Source organism: Musa acuminata, chromosome BXJ1-9, assembly GCF_036884655.1.
Source record: "Musa acuminata AAA Group cultivar baxijiao chromosome BXJ1-9, Cavendish_Baxijiao_AAA, whole genome shotgun sequence".
Classification (NCBI taxonomy): Eukaryota; Viridiplantae; Streptophyta; class Magnoliopsida; order Zingiberales; family Musaceae; genus Musa; species Musa acuminata.
In genome coordinates, this window is record NC_088335.1 from 8816316 (window position 1) to 8836122 (window position 19807).

At 37.8% G+C, this 19807-nt stretch overlaps 2 protein-coding genes across 2 annotated transcripts; one reads left to right on the plus strand and one right to left on the minus strand.

The window, feature by feature from the left end:
- Window positions 1–872: 872 nt before the first annotated feature.
- LOC135593025 (probable CCR4-associated factor 1 homolog 7) lies at window positions 873–2032 on the minus strand. The gene has a single exon (XM_065082824.1). The coding sequence runs from the start codon at window positions 1743–1745 to the stop codon at window positions 918–920; it is 828 nt and encodes a 275-aa protein (XP_064938896.1). The 5' UTR covers window positions 1746–2032; the 3' UTR covers window positions 873–917.
- Window positions 2033–12742: 10710 nt separating this feature from the next.
- Window positions 12743–18545, plus strand: LOC135593026 (sister chromatid cohesion protein PDS5 homolog C-like). Its single transcript, XM_065082825.1, has 12 exons — window positions 12743–13092; window positions 13975–14178; window positions 14289–14470; window positions 15257–15383; window positions 15458–15655; window positions 16015–16179; window positions 16334–16419; window positions 16787–16838; window positions 16932–17024; window positions 17102–17142; window positions 17874–17939; window positions 18025–18545. Exons 1-12 carry the CDS (start codon window positions 12994–12996, stop codon window positions 18440–18442), a joined length of 1731 nt encoding a protein of 576 aa, XP_064938897.1. The 5' UTR covers window positions 12743–12993; the 3' UTR covers window positions 18443–18545.
- The last annotated feature ends 1262 nt before the right edge of the window (window positions 18546–19807 follow it).

Consider the following 19807-nt stretch of genomic DNA (forward strand, 5'->3'; position numbering starts at 1 on the left):
AATGTCATGGAACCTAAAGGCTAATGGACACATAGAAAGGTAGACCTTAATGGTTGCTTCAATCACCTCCTACTACCAAGGAGAAACATCCATATTACTAATAGGGAAAGGATCTGAAACTAAGGGAGAATTATCACATATAATAATATCAGTTATCCTTTTCGCAACACAAAAAGAGGAGGCACAAGGCATCGCAACCTAGCTATATGACTTGATAGACCTAGAACAATGTGACTGAAAATGCTTAAACCAAAATTAGCAGCAGCTTCATCTACCCGTATAATTTTCTTTTCAACAGATAAAGCTAGATTAGATATCTAACCATATAATTCAACTTAACAGATTCTCCTATCACATTTGATGCGGACTAAACTTGAGAGTCAACTATTACTCTAGATTTTACCCATGAAAAAGTCAGATATAATAAGGGCTTGCCATCAAAAAAAAAAAAAAAAATTATAAGTCCAATGCAAAGATCTAAACTCAAAAGAAACAACAATAGTTTATCTCAAAACTCTATATTACACTAATTGAATATGCAAATTAAACATACCTTGAGACAGCTCGAGCCTCCAAGGAAGATAAACACCAAAGAAAAGATTTGTCTTGCATATCAGCTGAAGAGGACTATACACCATGTCAAAGGAAGGCTATCCACAAGCACCTTTAGGCAATCCAATTGCAGCAGTTCAAGCTATTCAAATTTGCACTTAACCAAACACAAGAAAAAGCATTGGCAGAAAATGCATTCTTATAGAAACCAAGAACCTACATGGAAAAACAAACTACAAGAATTGGTAGCCGAGATCAAACATATACAGGAACAAGAGAATATCAAAAGCATCAGATGCAAGGACACCACACAAGGTAACTTCTATAATAATTCACTTTTTATTTTTATTTTTTTATTTTTTGGCTCAATGAGCAGTCTGCCCATTCTCAACACCCAACCCGTACAACACGCCTGCATATTTCTCAGTAGAACCATTGAAGAAAGACTCCTTCAACTTCCTGAAAGCACACGAGGTGAGCAAGCTGTCTGAACCGGCCTGGTGGCAGATCCCAACCCTCTCGACATCGAGCAGCTCGGCGAGCTTGTTGAGCCCCCCATGGAGGCTGTTGCAGAATTTCATGAGGTGCTTGATGTCGTACACGGTCGGAAAGTAGATCTTGATGAGATTGAAGAAGCCGGCCTGGGTCTCCGGGAGGTTCTGACAAGTGAGCAGCTTGAGAAGATACCCGAAATCGTAGCCGCTGTGGAAGGTAACCCAGTGGACGGAGTCATTAAGCACGATGCCCGACGACATGAGGAGTTCGCCAAAGCGTTGGGCGTCGATCCCTTTCTCGTTGTTCTTCTTGAAATCGATGCCGCTCTGACGGAGGAGCTCGATGGAGTCGGAGGCGAACACGTCCCGCTGGATGTCAAACTCGCGGAAATTGAACTGCCAGACGCAGCCGCGGTCGGTGCCGCAGGTGGGGAGGCTGCCGTGCTCGTCGGAGAGGGTAAGTCCCAGTTGGATGAGCTTCAGCATGTCGACGTTGGCCTTGAGGGTGGCATAGTTGAAGTCGGAGCTGGTCCGGAAGTTGCCCAGAGGGCGGCACACGATGCCGGGGAACTCCGTGTCCATGGCGACAAAGGGGAAGTCGTCCACGATCTCGCGAATCAGGGCGAACTCTTGCTCGAGGTTGTTGCTCCACACCTCGTGGATCTGGACCGTCTCGTTCTTGGGCAGGATCGACGACATCGCACCAACATCAATCGAAACCAGGAACCTGAAAGATGATCGATATAGGACCGGGGAAGAAAAAGGACGTATCTTTGGCGAGCAGAGTGGCGGGGATTTCAGGTTTTCAGGGATCACACTAAAAGGGGGGAGAAGGGATCGGGGAGATTCTTTTTTTGTTATTAAGATCGGAGGAGGAAAGAGCAGAGGAGGTGGTGGCGTTCAAGGACGCGGCATGAGCCGCTCCGCGAGGGCTTCGACCATGGAAGAGGATGCGGGGGAGTAGATTGGGAGATGGGCGATGGGGAAGAAGAGGATGAGGGCGAAATAATGCAGCGCCACTCGTTGCCGGTGCACTGCTGGCACCGGTTAGGCCTAAGGAACGGACGCGGCGTGGCGAACTCTGGTTGGTTATCGAAGGGAATATATTTTGTTCTCGTGGACTTCTTCCACTGAACGTTCGACACGTTGTCCGAGTCGGGTCCACATTTTGGGCAACGACGGGATCCCTGGGGACGTGGCGGGTCCCAACTTGGGCCCACGAGAAGGCACGCGTTTTTCTCCTTTATTATTATTATTATTATCATTATTGTTAGTAAATGTTATTATTATTATTACTGTTGTTGATATTAAAACCTCCAGTTTTGGACTTAATTGCATAGTAACTATTAAAGGGTTTCCTTTTTCTTTTTGCTCCTCATAATTTCGGTATATTTAACATGATATATATTAGATAATAGTTAATATATATCGTTTAATTAATTAAAAATATTTTTTTAATTAATACTAAAATAAGTAATAAAATAAAAACGAATTGTTGACGACTTCATACAATATGAAGATAGAGATCGATTATAATATACACAGCCACATAGAGAAAGCGAAGCCTTACGATGACATAAAGAGAGGAGAGTGAGTGGGAGGGAGACGAGACTGGAGTGAAGCAGTAGGCTCGGAATCGGGAGTCTACGTCCTCTCCATGCTCTCCACCATTCCTTATTCTACCTGCCTCTTCCTCTAAGCCTTCTCCCTACATGTGACATCGTTGTCGCCTTACCACAATGGCCAAATGCATGTGACCCGATATCTTCTTCTCCATCGCCCTCCACCCTTCGTCGCAGACTCCGGAGGCTGTGGCCTATGGCCATAAGAGGTCCTATGGCGTAGGCGACACGACTGAGCCGTGCCCCCGCCTCCCGAGGCCATGCGAGTCGGAGCGACTCGTGGAGCTGCTACAAGCGGAGCCCTCCGACTCCGGCTCTAATGAGATGATGGAGGCGGAGACACGACGGAAGAGTGAGGCTTTCAAAGAGCTCCAACGGTTGGTGGGCAGGCTGCAGCTAAGCGGCCACAACACTGACGGGGATCGAGTGGAGGTGGCGATAGCGACAACGATGGAGGCGTGGATGCCCGCGAAGGATGACTCTGAGGCGAGGGAGACTCTCATGATGCTCGAGGCAATAGCATAAGGATCGCTTCAACGCTAGTGGCAACAATTAAGGGTTGGAAAAATGTTTTCTTTAAGTCTTGCCTAGTTCATACGATTTATAGATAACTTAATTTTCTTTTTGTTTGTAAATCAAACACCTCAAATGCGAGATAGATATGAACAAAGGCTAATTGATTTATGTGGGTCCTAACCTTTTGGGGTATGATTTGAACATCCTCTCTTCTTATATATTTTTACATTTTGAGAAATTAAGATTTATAATCTCATAACTTTGATTTTTTATAAGTATAAATCTTTGAACTTTGAAAAGAAAGGGTGTTGGTTCCTCTTTAGGTGCAATGGTAGCTTCTTTAACTTCTCCTCTGCCCATTCTTGATCCATCACTTAAGGCATTGGCCTCAACTCGATCTGATTATCCTTCCACCATTGGTTAACTAATGAAGAAAAAAATCGTGAAAAACGTGACTCATTCTCGGTGAGGAATCAAAGGTGGAGTGGATTCTTGAAAAAGAACCAAATGCGATGTCTCATGCTCCTGAGGTGCTAATATTTTTAAAGAGTTCCCAAATCTTAAAGTCCTCGTAAAGAAAAAAAAAAAACAAAGAGACAAAGGTCAATAATTGACCTAAACAATGGCAAGTTTATGCCCTTCGCATAGCTAAAGATATTTGATCTGTCGAATCTAATTTCAGACATGTCATTATAGTCAAGATAGAAGGGTATAAAAAAGATAGAAAATATAGAGCAATGTCAAAATTGTAAGCAATATTACTGAGGGTCACTATGCAATGGGATAGTAAATGAGATCTACCACTCCCTGGGTTTTGCTCAATGTGGGTTATCATAATGAGGTACTAATAAGTTGAGTCATGAGTTATATGTCGACCCTTAAGTATCCTATTATTATAATATAGTTAATTTATTTATCTTTGATTTATAATATCATCATTACATCATAACTCTTCTTGACCACGTGTAGGGTATCAACTCCATTATTAATCAATAGTCTCTTATGATCGATAATCTCTACAAGGAGGTGAAAATATTAAAAAGAAAGAGAGGACTTCTAATGCTTATCATCAAAGTAGATGCTCGAGAAGTCGAGCTGGTGAGGTAGCTAGAGGAGGCCAAGCAATGCCTCATAAATCAAACTGAATAGTTGAAAATTATATAAAGCAATAATCACACACATAGAGGATAACCTGTTGCAACTTGTACAAGAGTTAGACTTAATGAAGACCTATAACTCTGAGCTTATTGAGCAAATTGTCACAGCCAACGAGTGGATCATGAGTGTGGCTAAACAATTGACCACTTGAATGAGTAAATTCATAATCTGAGCAATGAGATAGAGACTTTAAGGGAGGCGTTGGAGTCTAAGAGAACTATGATACTAAGATATCAAATAGAGATAGGGCTTGAGGAGGTTAGGTGTTGCCTCATATTAGAACAAGTATTATGTCACCTTAGCTCATTTCAAAATGAGCTATCTCAGGGTGGAGATTGATGAAATTCTATCCACCAAGTATCTTTTAGGATCTTAATAGCGCTAAAAAAGGGAGGGGGTTGAATTGGTACTATAGTAAATCTTAACTAACTTTAAAGCTTGATTAAAAGGCCCATATCAAATATATAATTAACCAAATATTAAGTACGAGTAAGAGTTACAAGTGAATAATAATAAGTAATCATAAATAAGAATTACAAGTAAGAGAAGGAATGCAAACTAATTTATAGTGGTTTGGTCTGACAAACCTATATCCATTATCGTTTCTGCTAGTCATAAGTGCCCAGCAAGCCAATCACGTGAGTGATGGCACGTGTGACTTGATACAGAATCTTTTTGCTTATTATATTTTTGGCGTATATCACTTTATAACTATTGCATAAATGCATATGTATAGTGATGTCCTTGGATTTGTGCAATGGGAATCGGATCGTGATGAGATCACGATAATGAGATCGATTCACCTTTAAACACATATCCTAAATAATCCCGGTCATAGGTTACTCGAGAAGGACATCGTGATAACCGGATAGACTGGTGTGCTGTATACCCGTCCATATGATGGATGCAGTTGGTCTCATAGCTGCTCGTGTAGGGACACTAGGGATACAGTACAGGTGCTCATTGGAGAATGAGTTCACTGATTGATCCGCTTACGGAATGCTGGATGGTTGATGATGCCTTATTGTCAGACAACGATTCCGTAGTCCTAGTGGTGTATCTGGTTCTTAGACTTGAGACACCAAGGATGTCCTGTATGAGTGCTCCACTCTTTGATACCAGACTTATAGGTTTGGCTGTTCCCAGATCTAGTACAGCTGGTCATTGGGAGTGGTAGTCGACCTTACGAGGGCTATTGAGTGTCGATAGAGGATCATCCAATCTCGGTATCATGAGAGGAATATCCCATGTGTTCTTGCTCAGACAAATCCCTGGCCAGGGTCATTCGAGTTGAGAGAGAAAGAGTTCTCCGGGAGAATCCGATTAGAGCGAGACTCAAGTAGAAACCGTATGGGTCTGACAGCACCATGCTCGATATACGGTCTCTGGGATATTAGATGGATGAGGGACTATAGGTACATGGTAACTGAGGACAGACAGGTCCAATGGATTGGATTCCCCTGTATCGTCTGGGGACTACGGCGTAGTGGCCTAGTACTTCCGTAGTCGATGAGTCGAGTGAATTATTACAGAGATAATAATTCACTTAGTTAGAAGGAGTTCTGACAGGTATGACTCACGGCCAGCTCGATATTGGGCCTAGAGGGTCACACACATATGGTAGGCATTGCGATGAGTAGAGGTTCGGATATGAGATATCCGACGGAGCCTTTGTCTTATTGGATGCAGATCCAATACCCACTAGGGAAAGGACCCATTAGGGTTTTGACACGGGATCTCTATAAATAGGAGGGATTCATAGCCTCATAGGCTAGAGTCTTTGCTTGCCCTTCCTATTCTCCTCTCCCTCTCCACCTCAGAGTAGGCCTGGAGTCTTGAGGAGCGTCGTCGCAACCCTGCTGTGTGGATCACCGCTAGAGAGGAGGACGCTTGACCTCCTTCACCCTCTCCTGAGGATCTGCAAGGAAACAGGGATATACGATCTCCCTAGGTAACACAATCTCTATACGCAGTTTTGTGTTTTGCGGATTTTGCGCACCAATCTTTGCACGACGACGAACATCTTTTTGGGAATCGGGGATTTTTGTTTTCTTGTTCTTCCGCTGCGCATATGATGTCGCCCCCATGATTTCCCAACAGTTTCCTCTTCCCTCGAGGCTATCGGCTTTTACTATAGATCTTTTTTCTAATGGACAAAGATCAACCATATTTGTTATAACTTTTTTCCTTTTTATAGGCTTATGAGAGAATCTTCACACTCACTTTTATAAGAGATCTCTCACCTCTATAACTTAGTAACACAACTAAACTCAAGAGAGAGGAAGAGACTCAAACAATATTTAAAGAAAAAGATACAACACTTCATAAACTCAAGAATAGATATTCGATCAACTAAGCCTGAGTAAGATATTTATAAGCCCCTTCAAATTCTCAAAATTTTGAGATATAGCTAGCACTACTATTGGCATTGGACAGTACCACCATCATAATTTTTAATATCATAATTTTGAACTCCGATGGTACTATCATCGTAAAGTTTAAACTCTATATGGTATTACTACTACCCTAGATAGTACTATTATTGTCATAGGTGGAACCACTACTAGGAAGGCTGACAAGCATAAACAGTGCTTATCGGTTTACTCATGCGATATTATCGCTTAGGCCTGATGGTACCACCACCTAGGCCTATTTTAGGCTTCCCGTTTAGCCTCCTAATAGGCTCAATTCAGACCAACTTCAAGCCTAATGACTTTCTTGATAAGTTGACATTGTTTTGACACATTTATGAAGCTTTCAGCATGTTGTGCGCTCTTCCAATATGTCATCTAATCTTCTCACACTTCGTTTGAACCTCTAACACATCACCCTTTCCTTTAGCATATCACCAATTCTACTAGCATGTTAAGTTTCTCATGATATCCATTCTTCCGACATAATATCTAATCCTTCCGACATAATGCTTGAACCTATAGAACAAAGTTTGTTCTGGCACGTTGACCAATCATTCGGCTCGATATCCAATTTTTGATACGATAATTATTCAATGCAATATCCAACTCTTCCACTTGATAGTTGGCCCTTTGATGGTCCAAATCTATGGTTGAAGTGTTTCTTATGTCACTTATCTTAAAAATATATTAGTCTAATAAACTCATCAATTACTTTTATCATCAAAATTTGAGATTCAATAGTATCTAAAAGACCAAAATGTTCTTATAGCTACTTAAGTGTCCGTTAATGATGATAAAATTAATTTTATCATCAAAATTTGATGATAAACTAATAATATCATCAATTAATTTTATCATCAAAATTTGAGATTCAATAGTATCTAAAAGACCAAAATGTTCTTATAGCTACTTAAGTGTCCGTTAATGATGATAAAATTAATTTTATCATCAAAATCCGAGATTCAACCAAAATAAGTCCAATAAACTCACTACATTGCCCTTCTGCTTAGTTTGTTATCTTGTTGTGTTATATTAATTTTTTTTATTATTAAATCTACTTATCCGACTTAGTTCATATGTCTTTACTTTATTGTATCACCAGGCTTGTCCACTCGATTTATCTTCAATTTTGATAGGTCAATGTCTCAGTTTGGTTGTAAGGGTTTGATTGAGTTGGTGTTGTCTATTTTAGAGTAACGAAGCTTTCTTTCCTCAAGTTACAATAGCTACACCCCGAAAAAATATATAATTTTACTAGTGATGCCAAAGAAACAATAGACTAATGCTTGATGCTTGGAGCACAATCACCCTATCTTGACCCCAAGTGATACCTTAAGAGTATAATTTTTTTAAAATTCGTAATGTATCATGTTTTTGATAGCACTACTCTTTTTGTTGTTTCAAAGTGATAGGTTTCACCTTGGACAACCTCGATGACCCGATAGGGTCATTCCCAATTTGATGCTAGTTTATCCCAAGATTCAATTAGCCAACTAACTTTAACTTTTCAAAGTACCAAGTCCCCGTAGTCTAACTCCCTAAGAGTGAATACATCGGTTATAAATCTTGACCATCGCTTTTTTGTATCTCAGCACCCTTTTGTGTGCTTTTACTTTGACACTGTTGATTAGGTCGAGTCCAACCTAAAGTTCTTCAATGGAGATTATTTCCAAGATTAGGTATTGGGGATTACGAGTGAGCTGGTGGCATCACCTATTGGGTCAACTAGGAAAAAAGCAAACTAACAACCTATATCATGCCTATTAGCATCTACACTTATTGAGTGAGGCTTAAGAACATATTGGTAAGTACAAGTATATGGTTAAGGATCATTCTTGGGGGTAAAAGACCTAAGTCATTGAATAGATATTAGTATCTCATCGATCTCTATGTCGAGATAGATGAACCAATGTGTGAAAATGATAGCTGCTACCCCCATTAGGTGAAATACTATAAATCAAGGGGCAAAATCTCTTCGCTCGAGCTGCATTTGTATGATATTGGGCCCACCTTCAAGTATCAAAAATATTATGAGAATATATCGTTAACATCGTGGTCATCTCAATATGGTTTTCGACTCATGTATGTAGGATTGTCCATGGTGCAAATAACAAGCTCTCGAGATGCCACTTATATAAAGACCAAGGACGAGAAAAGTTTCATAACCTTATCCCTCCAAAGCTCAAGTTATTAATACGAGGAAGATGAGTGTAATGATAAGCAATAAAAATTGATCCCTTTGTAACTACATAAAAAATGAGCTTTTATGCCCAATCATAAAGTATAACACCCTATTACTGGTCCTACCCATACCCTACAAGTATAATTAAAATAGAATGTCACTTTTTTATTTTTTTTATTACTGCTATTAATAGGAGTGTAGCGAAAAAGTTAATAATCTTAAGAGTAAAATATGTTATTTTACTAAATAAAATGATAGAGTTTTTCTCATATATATATATAGTGATTTTGACACATGTACATAATTTTAATCTCTAACCGAAAAATAAAACACACATGATTTATCCAAAAGTTATACATATAAAAATGCTCATAGGTCATTGTAGATATCTATATCGACATGAGTTCACACATGTTCATTTTTTTATCCAATCTCTTGAGTGTGGCATTAGTATTTTTATTTGTAAAATAGAATCTACTGTGAGTAATCACTCAGTAAGCATAACTTTTTATAATTTTATTTAAGTGAATATGTATAATGTCATATATAATATTTTAAAATTATCAAAATAAGTCATTTAATGATAAATACCTCATCCTTTGACTTTTTTAGCAAGTACAACATACAAAATAGTATATGCATAATAAAGAGGTAAAATTTTACATCAAAATAATTGAAAGTGCTTATATACACATGTAAAAAAAAAAAGTATATTCATTGACTTTTATACATCATATCATAACATATTCATGCACTCCTGTCGCATGTCATTATAATTGTAATGTATATATGTACTCTAACACCACACATAATATGTGTATTTTTACATTATATATTATACTACACATCATAGTACATACATGTATCACATGTCGGAATATATCTGTGCACCCTCACACCACATATAATCATATATGCATACATACAATATATTTTATTATAATTTATATATTTTTATACTTGCATAATATGTATATTAATATTAAGCTCAAAATAATTATATCATTCAAAATATACTTTTTAAAATATATCATAAATATGATAATTTATGTTATCACTATTTTATAGTGAATTAAACTTATATTTATCTAATTTAACTCACAAATGAATATGTTAAGAAAAATCATATTTCTTAATGATCGAGAATGTTATGGACTAGTACACCTATCAAATTAGGAGTATAAGATCATAAGATATCTTATTAAAAAACATATATCTTGAGTTGATGATTTATAATAATTTATAATAATTATTTATAGAAAAAAATTAATAAAATCTCTTATAAAATAAACTATTCTCAACATAAAAATGTATTTAAATTCTACCATTAATTTTTTAATAACTCAATATACAATCAAATGAACTAGTTAATATTAATCAAACCATCGTATAATTTTATGAAAAAAATTTCTTCACTATTTTAGTTGATCGAACTATATTGAATTATTATGAAATTTTACAAAAAAAAAAAGAAGACATATAGAATTAAATATATATCAAATTTTAGCTTAAATAAAATTATTTGAAGGCTAAATTACCCTCTTAATTTAACTATTAATATCTATTTTGTTATGCTAAAACTATTCTAGGACTATCTAAATTTATAAACCTCAGATCTTAGTGTATAAAGGTAGTATTCACTTAATTTTAAATCGTACAGAACCATAAGAAACTTTTAAAAATATATCAAAAGAATAGAGCTTAATCATATCTTTATAGGGGTAGTCAATTTAACTTAAATCTCTTCTCAAAAAATAGAAAATTTTAAGTATCTCAGTACACTTAAGTACATCTCTTCTAAAAAAATAGACAATCGTAACTCTGAACACCAATCTCATATTAAAGTTATACAAGCGGTCTTAAAACTATAAGAGATTCATATAAAACATAAGTAAGAATTAAAGATTAATTTGAAGTAGAAGTTATTCAAAATTAATTAAAAAGTTCAGTCTATAATCTATAACACTAAAATTCTAGGTATAGCAAGAGAAGAATTGAGTTTTTCTTACCTCAATTTTTCTTAAAGTTAGGGTTTCCTACATTATTAGAAAAGTTGAAAGAATAACTAAAGAAAGAAAGAAAGAAATGATTATACAATGTCAAAGTGGGTATAAAGGATAAGACTAAAATAAAATAGAAATATATAAGTGATTACTAATATAATTATTATATTATAATAACTTTAATTGAGTTAATTGAGTTTAATAAAAATAATATTTTTAATCTAAACTCATCCTTTAATCTTAATTTTTTAACATTTTTAGTATAATATTACTATTTGATTACCATCTCTATTTAATTTTTCATCATTTCATCCATTCTTAAGTAGCTTATTATCTTCTACATATGTAATATTTAAAACTCAAACTTCCTTACATCAATCTTGGTCAAACTCATTCAAGTTTTAAGATTTACTAAAGGTTGATTATAATTCAATCATCACTTTCGATCATTAATTCATGCTTATTATCATAACTTAGTCTGATACTCAAACATGATAATACACTTAGGTTTATTGGACTGAAGGACTATGCCATTTTATTATAAAATATGTTTACAGTAAATATTGATGCTAACGCATACGTAATAAATACTTTATAGAATACTAAGAAAAATATTTTTTTAAAAAAATATTTTAATTTTAAAAGTCAAAAATATTAGCACATTATTTATTATATTTATAAATATAGACATCATAAATCATATTACTAAATGATGATAATATATATATGTATTATTTATGTTTTTATTAACATATTAGTTATAATTCAATATATATAAGATCGAATACTAGAAATAAAATATTTTATAAAATATTCTACTAGGAGGTAGTATTTAACTACTAATAATAACATTCACTTGTCCTTTTCCTCCATGTAGGTAATAAACTAGAGACAACTTGTAATTACTTATTTTGAACCATTATTCACAAGAATAGATAGTGGGGGATAACATTTGCCTCCTTTTAATTGAGATGCTATATAAAGATAATGTGTCGACTAATTAATTATATTCTTCCTATCATCGTTATGATTTTGATTTTAAATTATAAATTCTAGGGATTGGAATTGATCATTAATTCTAGTTCAAGCCATTTCTAACTCAAATCATTAGTTTTTTACTTTTACTAAAATTTAAATAAATAATAATTTAAAAATATAAAAAATATATATTTTAAATCATGAATCATTGGTTCAAATTGGAATCGAAACGATTAGTTCTGGTTCTAAAAAATAAGAAATTATAATTGAACAGTCTAACTTCGATTCTGATTTAGTTTGATATCGATAAATTATCGACATAGTTAATTTTAATTCCACCTAATTTAATTTCGATTTAGTTTTGATTTTAATTGAACTACGATAAGAACTACTCTACCGAGGCTTCAGTTCTCTACTAACATGAAGACATTATAGACTCGTACATATTAATGCAGACATTTGACGTATCATTCTCGATGACATCCCAACTATGTTTCCGAACCCATGCATTAGAACGAGAAGTCATGCAACGATCCTTGGAATCGTGACATAACCTAACGACTAAAGTAACGACCCGGCCGTCGCGGTCACGAGCTCGACCACAAAACATGTGCAGACTGAAGTTACGAGTTCCGTTCGCCGTAGAGGCCGTCGCTCGTCGACAATCGCAAAAGCGGATGGTGCTCTCGATGTGCGCCACGTCACCCTTTTTTTGGTTGTCCCGCGTCGGATGGGGGGAAACACCCGTTTCACCCGACCCGAGACGGGCGTGGGTTTAACCCGATTGCATAATACCCAATAGGAACCGTCGCGTCCGCTTAAAACGCCTCCCTGTGAGACGCCCCCTCACCCCGTCGCTATGAAAGAATAGAGGAAACCTAGGCGAGGCAGCCCTAGCTCATCACCACCTTCTCCGCTTGTCACAAACCCTAGCTGTGGCTCGCCCGCCCATCGGCCGTAACGAGGGCCTCGAAATCGATCGCTTCCGCCCCATTCTCTCTCCGTTCCCGAGGATTTTCATGCCGTGATCGCCTTTGCGGGGCGGTTCGGGCTCGGGATCTGGAACCTGGCGAAATGGCGTCCACGGAGGAGTTGGAGGAGCGGCTGCGGGACGTTGGGGACCGGCTCGCGTCTCCTCCAACTGACGTCGGCGAACTCCTTTCCCTGCTCGATGTAACTCCTTTACTTCTGTATTGGTTATAATTTCCTGTTGCTTGGGTCATGGGTTTCTGCAACCGTGCAAGGGAAAAAGGGGTTGCGGATGAACCCTTATTTGGTCAATCCGTCTCTTCTAACTTAACTCTAGTCGTCTGAAAACTCCTATGATTATCCTTTTTCTAGGGCTCTTAGTTGAAACTTTTATCTTCGTTAGCTCTGTTGGTGTTCATTCTCTTTTCTATATTGATGATAACGTGGTACGAAAATTTCATGAACCGCTGAATTATTTCTGAGCTTTGATTGTATTCCATACTGAGAATTGAGTGTGCTGAGTGTTTAGTGTAAGGTTCTTCTTGGTTCTTTTTTTTTTTTTTTTTTTGTGGGGGGGGGTGGGGGACACACCTGTGGAAATATCTTCTCTATTGGTTTTTTTCTTTTAAGTTATAATGTTGCTTTAGATGCATTGATCAGTGGAATTTTATGTTTTATTGTTGTCCAATGAAGAAGTATGGTTAGTTTTGTCCGTCATTGGGTATTCACTTTTTGCTGCCTCAGAGTTATTTAAGGTAAAAATTGGCAACAATTTTGTTAAGATTCATGCTAGTGATTTGGCTTAATTCTGACCTTGAAAATTATTACTTGTACATGATCAGCACTTAAATAGTTACTATAAGGCATCATTGTAAATTAGACAAGAAAATATGTTAATGCCTGCTTCTTCTGTACCATGGGCACTCAAGTTATGTATCTACTGCATGGTTGATCCTGACAAACAAGGAAAGTTGAATTTTAGTGGAGGTGGCTTCAAAATATCATGCACATCAAGCTTCACATTTCTGACAATTGGTCCATATCATTGTTTTGTTGTATATTTAAAATCTGCACTTATAATTGCAGGAAACTGAAAGTCTTTTATTGAGAATTCAACAATCACCAAGTCAGTCGATGTTAGATGCTCTTTGCCCTACAATGAATCTGATGGTTGAGAAGAAGTTTTTGGAACACCCAGATGAGGATGTGAAAGTCATAGTTGCTTCGTGTACGAGCGAAATCACAAGAATAACTGCGCCTAATGCTCCATATGATGATGATTTAATGAAGGTCTGGAGACATGGATTCATAGTCTCTCTCTCTCTTGCATTAGCATAAATTTAACTTTTTTTTTTTGCTTAAATTGGTTTTCTAAAACCTTTTTTCCTTACAATATATAGGTGGTATTCCAGAAGATTGTTGATGCATTTGAAAATTTGGATGACACATCCAGTCGCTCATTCTCTAAGAGGGTTTCAATTCTTGAAACCGTTGCAAAAGTTCAGTCATGCATCGTGATGTTGGATCTGGAATGTGATGCTATGATTTTAGATATGTTTCACATTTTCCTGAGAACAATACGGTGAGGGTAGCTCTCTCTTACGATAGAATTATAGTAATCGGCCACCTTTAATATATTTCAGATGATTTTGTTTGGTGATTGTTTAACTGTACACTTTTGAGCCACATGCAACTCATGTCCTAGCGCCAGCTTATGTTTTCTTTTCTTAATGTTTCTATGAATATCAGGTAATTTGAAGGTTTGTTGGAGGGCTTTCTGAGTATTATTTGCCAAGATAACCTTGCAAGCTTTCCTTTTCAAAGCCTCCCTATAATGCTTTTGCTTCATATGCATAATGTTTCATGAAAATTACGAAATTATATAACCATAAATCCCATTCAAGATGCCTTATAGAATGGAATATTTTCCCATATCTGAATGCAATTAATTATAGCATTCTCTTTATTTGATTCATCTAGGAGTGTTGTAGAGACTCCAAGTCATGCTCCATTTTGATTCTCGTTACCATGTGCTTGTAGTTCATATCATGATTCCATGTTTTGCTCGAGGTTGAATACTACTTCGATGGTCTGTTGGGTTGGTGGCACAAATTCCAACACATGCCTCCCAACACCGTGTATACTCAAATCTTAAAATGTTCCATGGCATGTGCCGATGTACCATGTGTTATTATGCAGCTATGTGCTAGATCCACTTTGGTCTGGTCAAGGATTGGCATTGGCCCAATACCTGAACGTTAAACTATGGTTCATATCATATAATTGTTGTACATCTGATGCTTGTCTTCATTGCTACTGTGTCCTTGGCGACGTTCTTTTATATTTGTGTTCTTTTCAAAATTTTCAGGCCAAATCATAGTGAGAATATTTTTTGTTCAATGGGAACGATCATGACAGTTATATTAGAGGAGAGTGAAGAAATTTCCCCAGAGCTTCTCTCCTGCCTCCTGGATTCGGTGAAAAATGATAACAAAGTACAGTATTGCTGTAATCCTTTTTCTGTCTGTTGGCTTTATTATTTTCTCATGTTTTTGGTTTTTGTGCTCAGGACATCTTGCCCATTGCTCGCAGGCTTGCAGAAAGAGTAATTGCTGACTGTGCCTTGAAATTGAAACCTTATCTGGTTGAATTAGCTAAATCAAAAAAAGCCTTTTTAAGCAAGTATAGCAGAGTTGTTGCTTCTGTATGTCAAGAGTATTCTGATCAAGTGGAGCAAAATGACATGAATTCTGCTGCTGATGCTATGGTGTGCCAATCTTTTTTTAGATCATAATTGAGTTTTTTTTTACAAAGTTCTCCAATGTTTATGCTAAAGTTCAATTTTTCATATAATAATTTAGGTAGTATATGCTGTTTTTTGTCCAAAGAAGCTTAATTGGTGTAGCCAATTTACTACTGGAATTTTTACTTTGAATGATCTTGTGTTTTACATAATTTATCAAGCCTCAAAAGTCTATCTTGTGTGTATTTGTACCACAAAAGACACAGCATCACAGATGGTTTGATCAACACACCACATATTTTTGTTTAATGTGAATCTCATTAGCCTGATATGGTTTTTAGGAGTTGTTTTCTTTTTTGGTTGATTAAGTTTTCATGCTTCAGGCAGATGACAGTAAATTATCCAAGAAGACTGAATCTTCTCAAAAGCGGAAGTCTGAACTCTCTGGTCATGGTAACCAAATGAAAAATAAACGTGCAGCTAATAGAGATTGTTCTGCTATCTTGGGGTTAAAGGCTGGAAGACTAGACGACACTTCGGGTCCTAAGGTAATAAGTTTAGTAACAGATGAGCTGGTTATTCATTATTGAACATTGTCATTTTAAATATTTGCTACACAAGCAGAGCCTTCTTTCTGTGTCTATGTGTCTCCTATTGACAATGGCCATTATTTTTCTAATTCAGTATTTTGTCTATATGTAGAATCCTGGAAAACCAGCTCAGGTTAGAGAACCTGATCAAAGCATTGTTGGCCTCAAAATTAAAGTATGGTGGCCGGATGACAAAAGGTGAGTATGTCTTAATTTCATTCTTTCAAGATTACTTGGATGCCTTGATTAGTTGGTGTGAATTTGGACATGAAATATAGCGGACATGACTAAAACACAACAGAGATTGATGCGTGGCATCATTATGCTATTATCCAAAGTTATTTTGTTCTGTATGAAAAATAAAATGTGGACTACTGCACATTGGAGGTTTGGATTTGAGAAATTCTTTTCATATGGGGTAATGCATAGTGGACATGACTAAAACACAACAGAGATTAATGTGTGGCATCATTATGACCTTGTGATTGCTCAACATGGTTTTATTCTGTATGTTTTGATAAAAGAATTCAAAATTCCATGCTATTTACTTGTGTTTTATTCACAGGTTTTATGATGGTACTGTTGAAGATTATGATCGCACGACAAAGAAGCATAAGGTATCAAATGACTTGATTCTGGATCTTTGATTTTCTCATTTGGCTTGTTGTTCAATTTTCTGGATAGCTTGCTGATTTTGTGTTCCTCTTGAGATTCTCTATGATGATGGTGATGTAGAGGTGTTGTTGCTGAAGAACGAACGTTGGGATTTCATTGGAGATAAAATAAGAACATCTTATTTTATGGTGAGTCAGAATTGCCTAATCTAATTTTTAATTATGTGGTATTCTAGTGCTGACTTCTGCTGTTTTATAATCTGCAGGGGCAAACAAAAGATGATTTCAGTCCTGATGCTTCTTCAGAGTACGTACTGGTTTTATAATTTGAGCACAACGCATTTTGGTGATTAACCTCAACTTTACTACTTATTAACTCTTCATCCAAAAATCTAGTAGACCTATTTGTCTTTGTGAAAGCATTGGACCACCATTGGCTTTAACTTGCTAGTTCCTAGCAGCCTATTTATTCTCTAGAGCTTTGGTCATCAACTTTGCAGGATTGACAGCAGTAGCCCATAGTAAGTTCAACATAATCAAAAGAAATGAGTCCGTTATTGTTATTAGTGGTCAGAATTGAAATTAGGGTATGATCTGAGACAATTTTTGGGTAAATGATGTGCAATATGGTCAGGTGAAGAGAATGCCAATGGGGCATTTGCAAAGTACAGGTGTGTTTGAATGAAATGCTAGCCCAACCATCTCTTTTGTTACACCATGAAAAAGATAGCACTGCATACAAGGTTAATCAAGGTAAGAAGAAACACTTTTCCACAGTAGAACAAGGAAAGGCATGTGTTAAATATTTAAGAATACAGTTGAATCCCCGAGAGCTAATGATAGAAGTTTGTGCAGCAAGTCACAGTAAACATCGAGCTTTATGGCTGATTACCTATAGGTGTTCCAAAAACTTTTATGGGTCCCCTATTGAACACGGCGGAATATCCTCAACATGTTTACAGTTTCATGTTTAAGCTGTTGCTACTTTATGTTAAAGTTATTTTTTGGTCTTTGACATTTTTCTTTTTTTGGGTAAAGCAAAAGAGCGAAGAAACATTCAAACCATGTGGCAAGGGAAACCAATGTGGGAACACCAGTAAAAAGGTTGGTAAATTTACTTCTGCTACACTGTTATTTTCATTTGCCAAATGATGCAAGTTCTGAGTGACTTTTCTGGGTACATTGTTAGTGGCACACATTCCAGCAGTACGGGCAGCACAGAAATTCGTAAGCGGAAAGGTCGACCTCCTAAAGTGGCAAATTCCAACCATAGTCTGTTATCCGGTGATGACAGTCCAAACATATCAAGCAAATCAAAAGAAAAGGCTCCAAACAAGCCAAAAGATGATGTAGCTAAATCTGGCACCAAGCTCAAGAAGGATGGTGAGAAGGCGAAGGAACACAATGAAGAAACCCATAAATTGGATAAAAAACCTAGGGATATGGCCATTTTGGAAGCAACTGGTGAATCAAAGACAAATGGAGTTCCGGTGAAAGAAAAATTGAAGGTTCAAGAAACAGGGGCATCTTCCGCAAAGGTTTCATCAAAAGAAGCAGAAAGTGAGGCATCAGCTGCAAAGAAGCGAAAGATCATGGGCAATAGTTAGGGAATTGTAGGTTTATAGATTGTGTTGTCAAAGACCATCATTTCCTTCAGGTATATATGACTGCTGTCATTTGCCTAGTAACCTTTTATGCTGGTTTTGTTAACCTCTTTTATCTTCTTACTGTGTTGGTGGTATCCCGGCTGAGCTGTCTAAATAGGTTTAGGAATGGATGGGAGAGCTTGTAATGTTTTTGATACCTTGGTTCCTGCGATAGGAAGAAAGATGCAAGCCTCCACTGGCTCTCTTTGAAGCTTATGAACACCCCAGAATCTTTTTTTGTTTCTGTTTCTACTATTTATCAAAGTTTTTCTCCAATCCTTTTTAATCCTCATGGTTTTATGGGTGATGGTTGTAGGTGCCAATGTGCTCGTACGTTTTAGAGTCCCGAGTGGAAGCTTCCATGTCTCTTTGTTTGATCGGTCTCTAGGCTTCTTGTGCGTTAAGATGTTTTCAACGGGTGATTGACGCCTTTAAAATTCGTGATTCAGTTCTGTACGGTCGATGCATGATTAGGATGCTTCGGTTGCCACCTGGGCGTATTCGGTTCGACGTGGTGAGTCAGAAAGGCCGAAGTCGGTTCAACGTGGGCGGGAAGAGCTTCGAGACGACCGCCAGCACCCTCGCCAACGCCGGCCGCCACTCCATGCTCGGCGCCCTCTTAGAACCTCCGGCCGCCGGCTGAGGGCCAGGCCGAGGACGCCGAGTGCTTCGTCGACCGCAACCCGGCGTGACTTCGTCGTGCTTCTCAACCTCCTCCGCGCCTGCAAGCTCCACTTCACGCCCAACGTGCCGGAGAAGCTCCTCTACCGCCGCCCGTTGGCGCCCCTTCGACGGCCACCACCTCCGGCTGGCGGGCTTCCTGTGCGGCCACGCTTCCTGGCACGGCCATCCGCGCCGGCCCCGATGGCTGCTGCTGCTGCGTCGCCCACGGCAACATGGTCCACGTCTACGACTGGATGCTGAGCGAGCACCGACCCATCAGCCTCGACTACCAGCAGGTCAACGACGTTGGCTACTTTGACGCCGACAGCATCGTGGACACCAGCCGCGAGCGGCTGGGGAAGGGCGACGAAGAGATGGCCATCTAACATCAACACCGAGGAGGAGTTATGGTGGTTCCATGTATGATTTCTCCATCGGTGGCGACCGGTTGTTTGCGTTGCACAGTGAGGCGAACGTGTTCGACGTCTGGGAGACGCCACCCTCTCTCCCATAATGCAGTCCATCTCTTCATGTTTCTACGATGACTTACTCAAAACTGCTCATCTTTGTTCTCCCCCCAAACATAACTATTCCATAAAATTTTAGTTGACTGGTTGTTGATGAATGATAAGTCGTCGAAGCTGTATCCGAGATTTAATCATC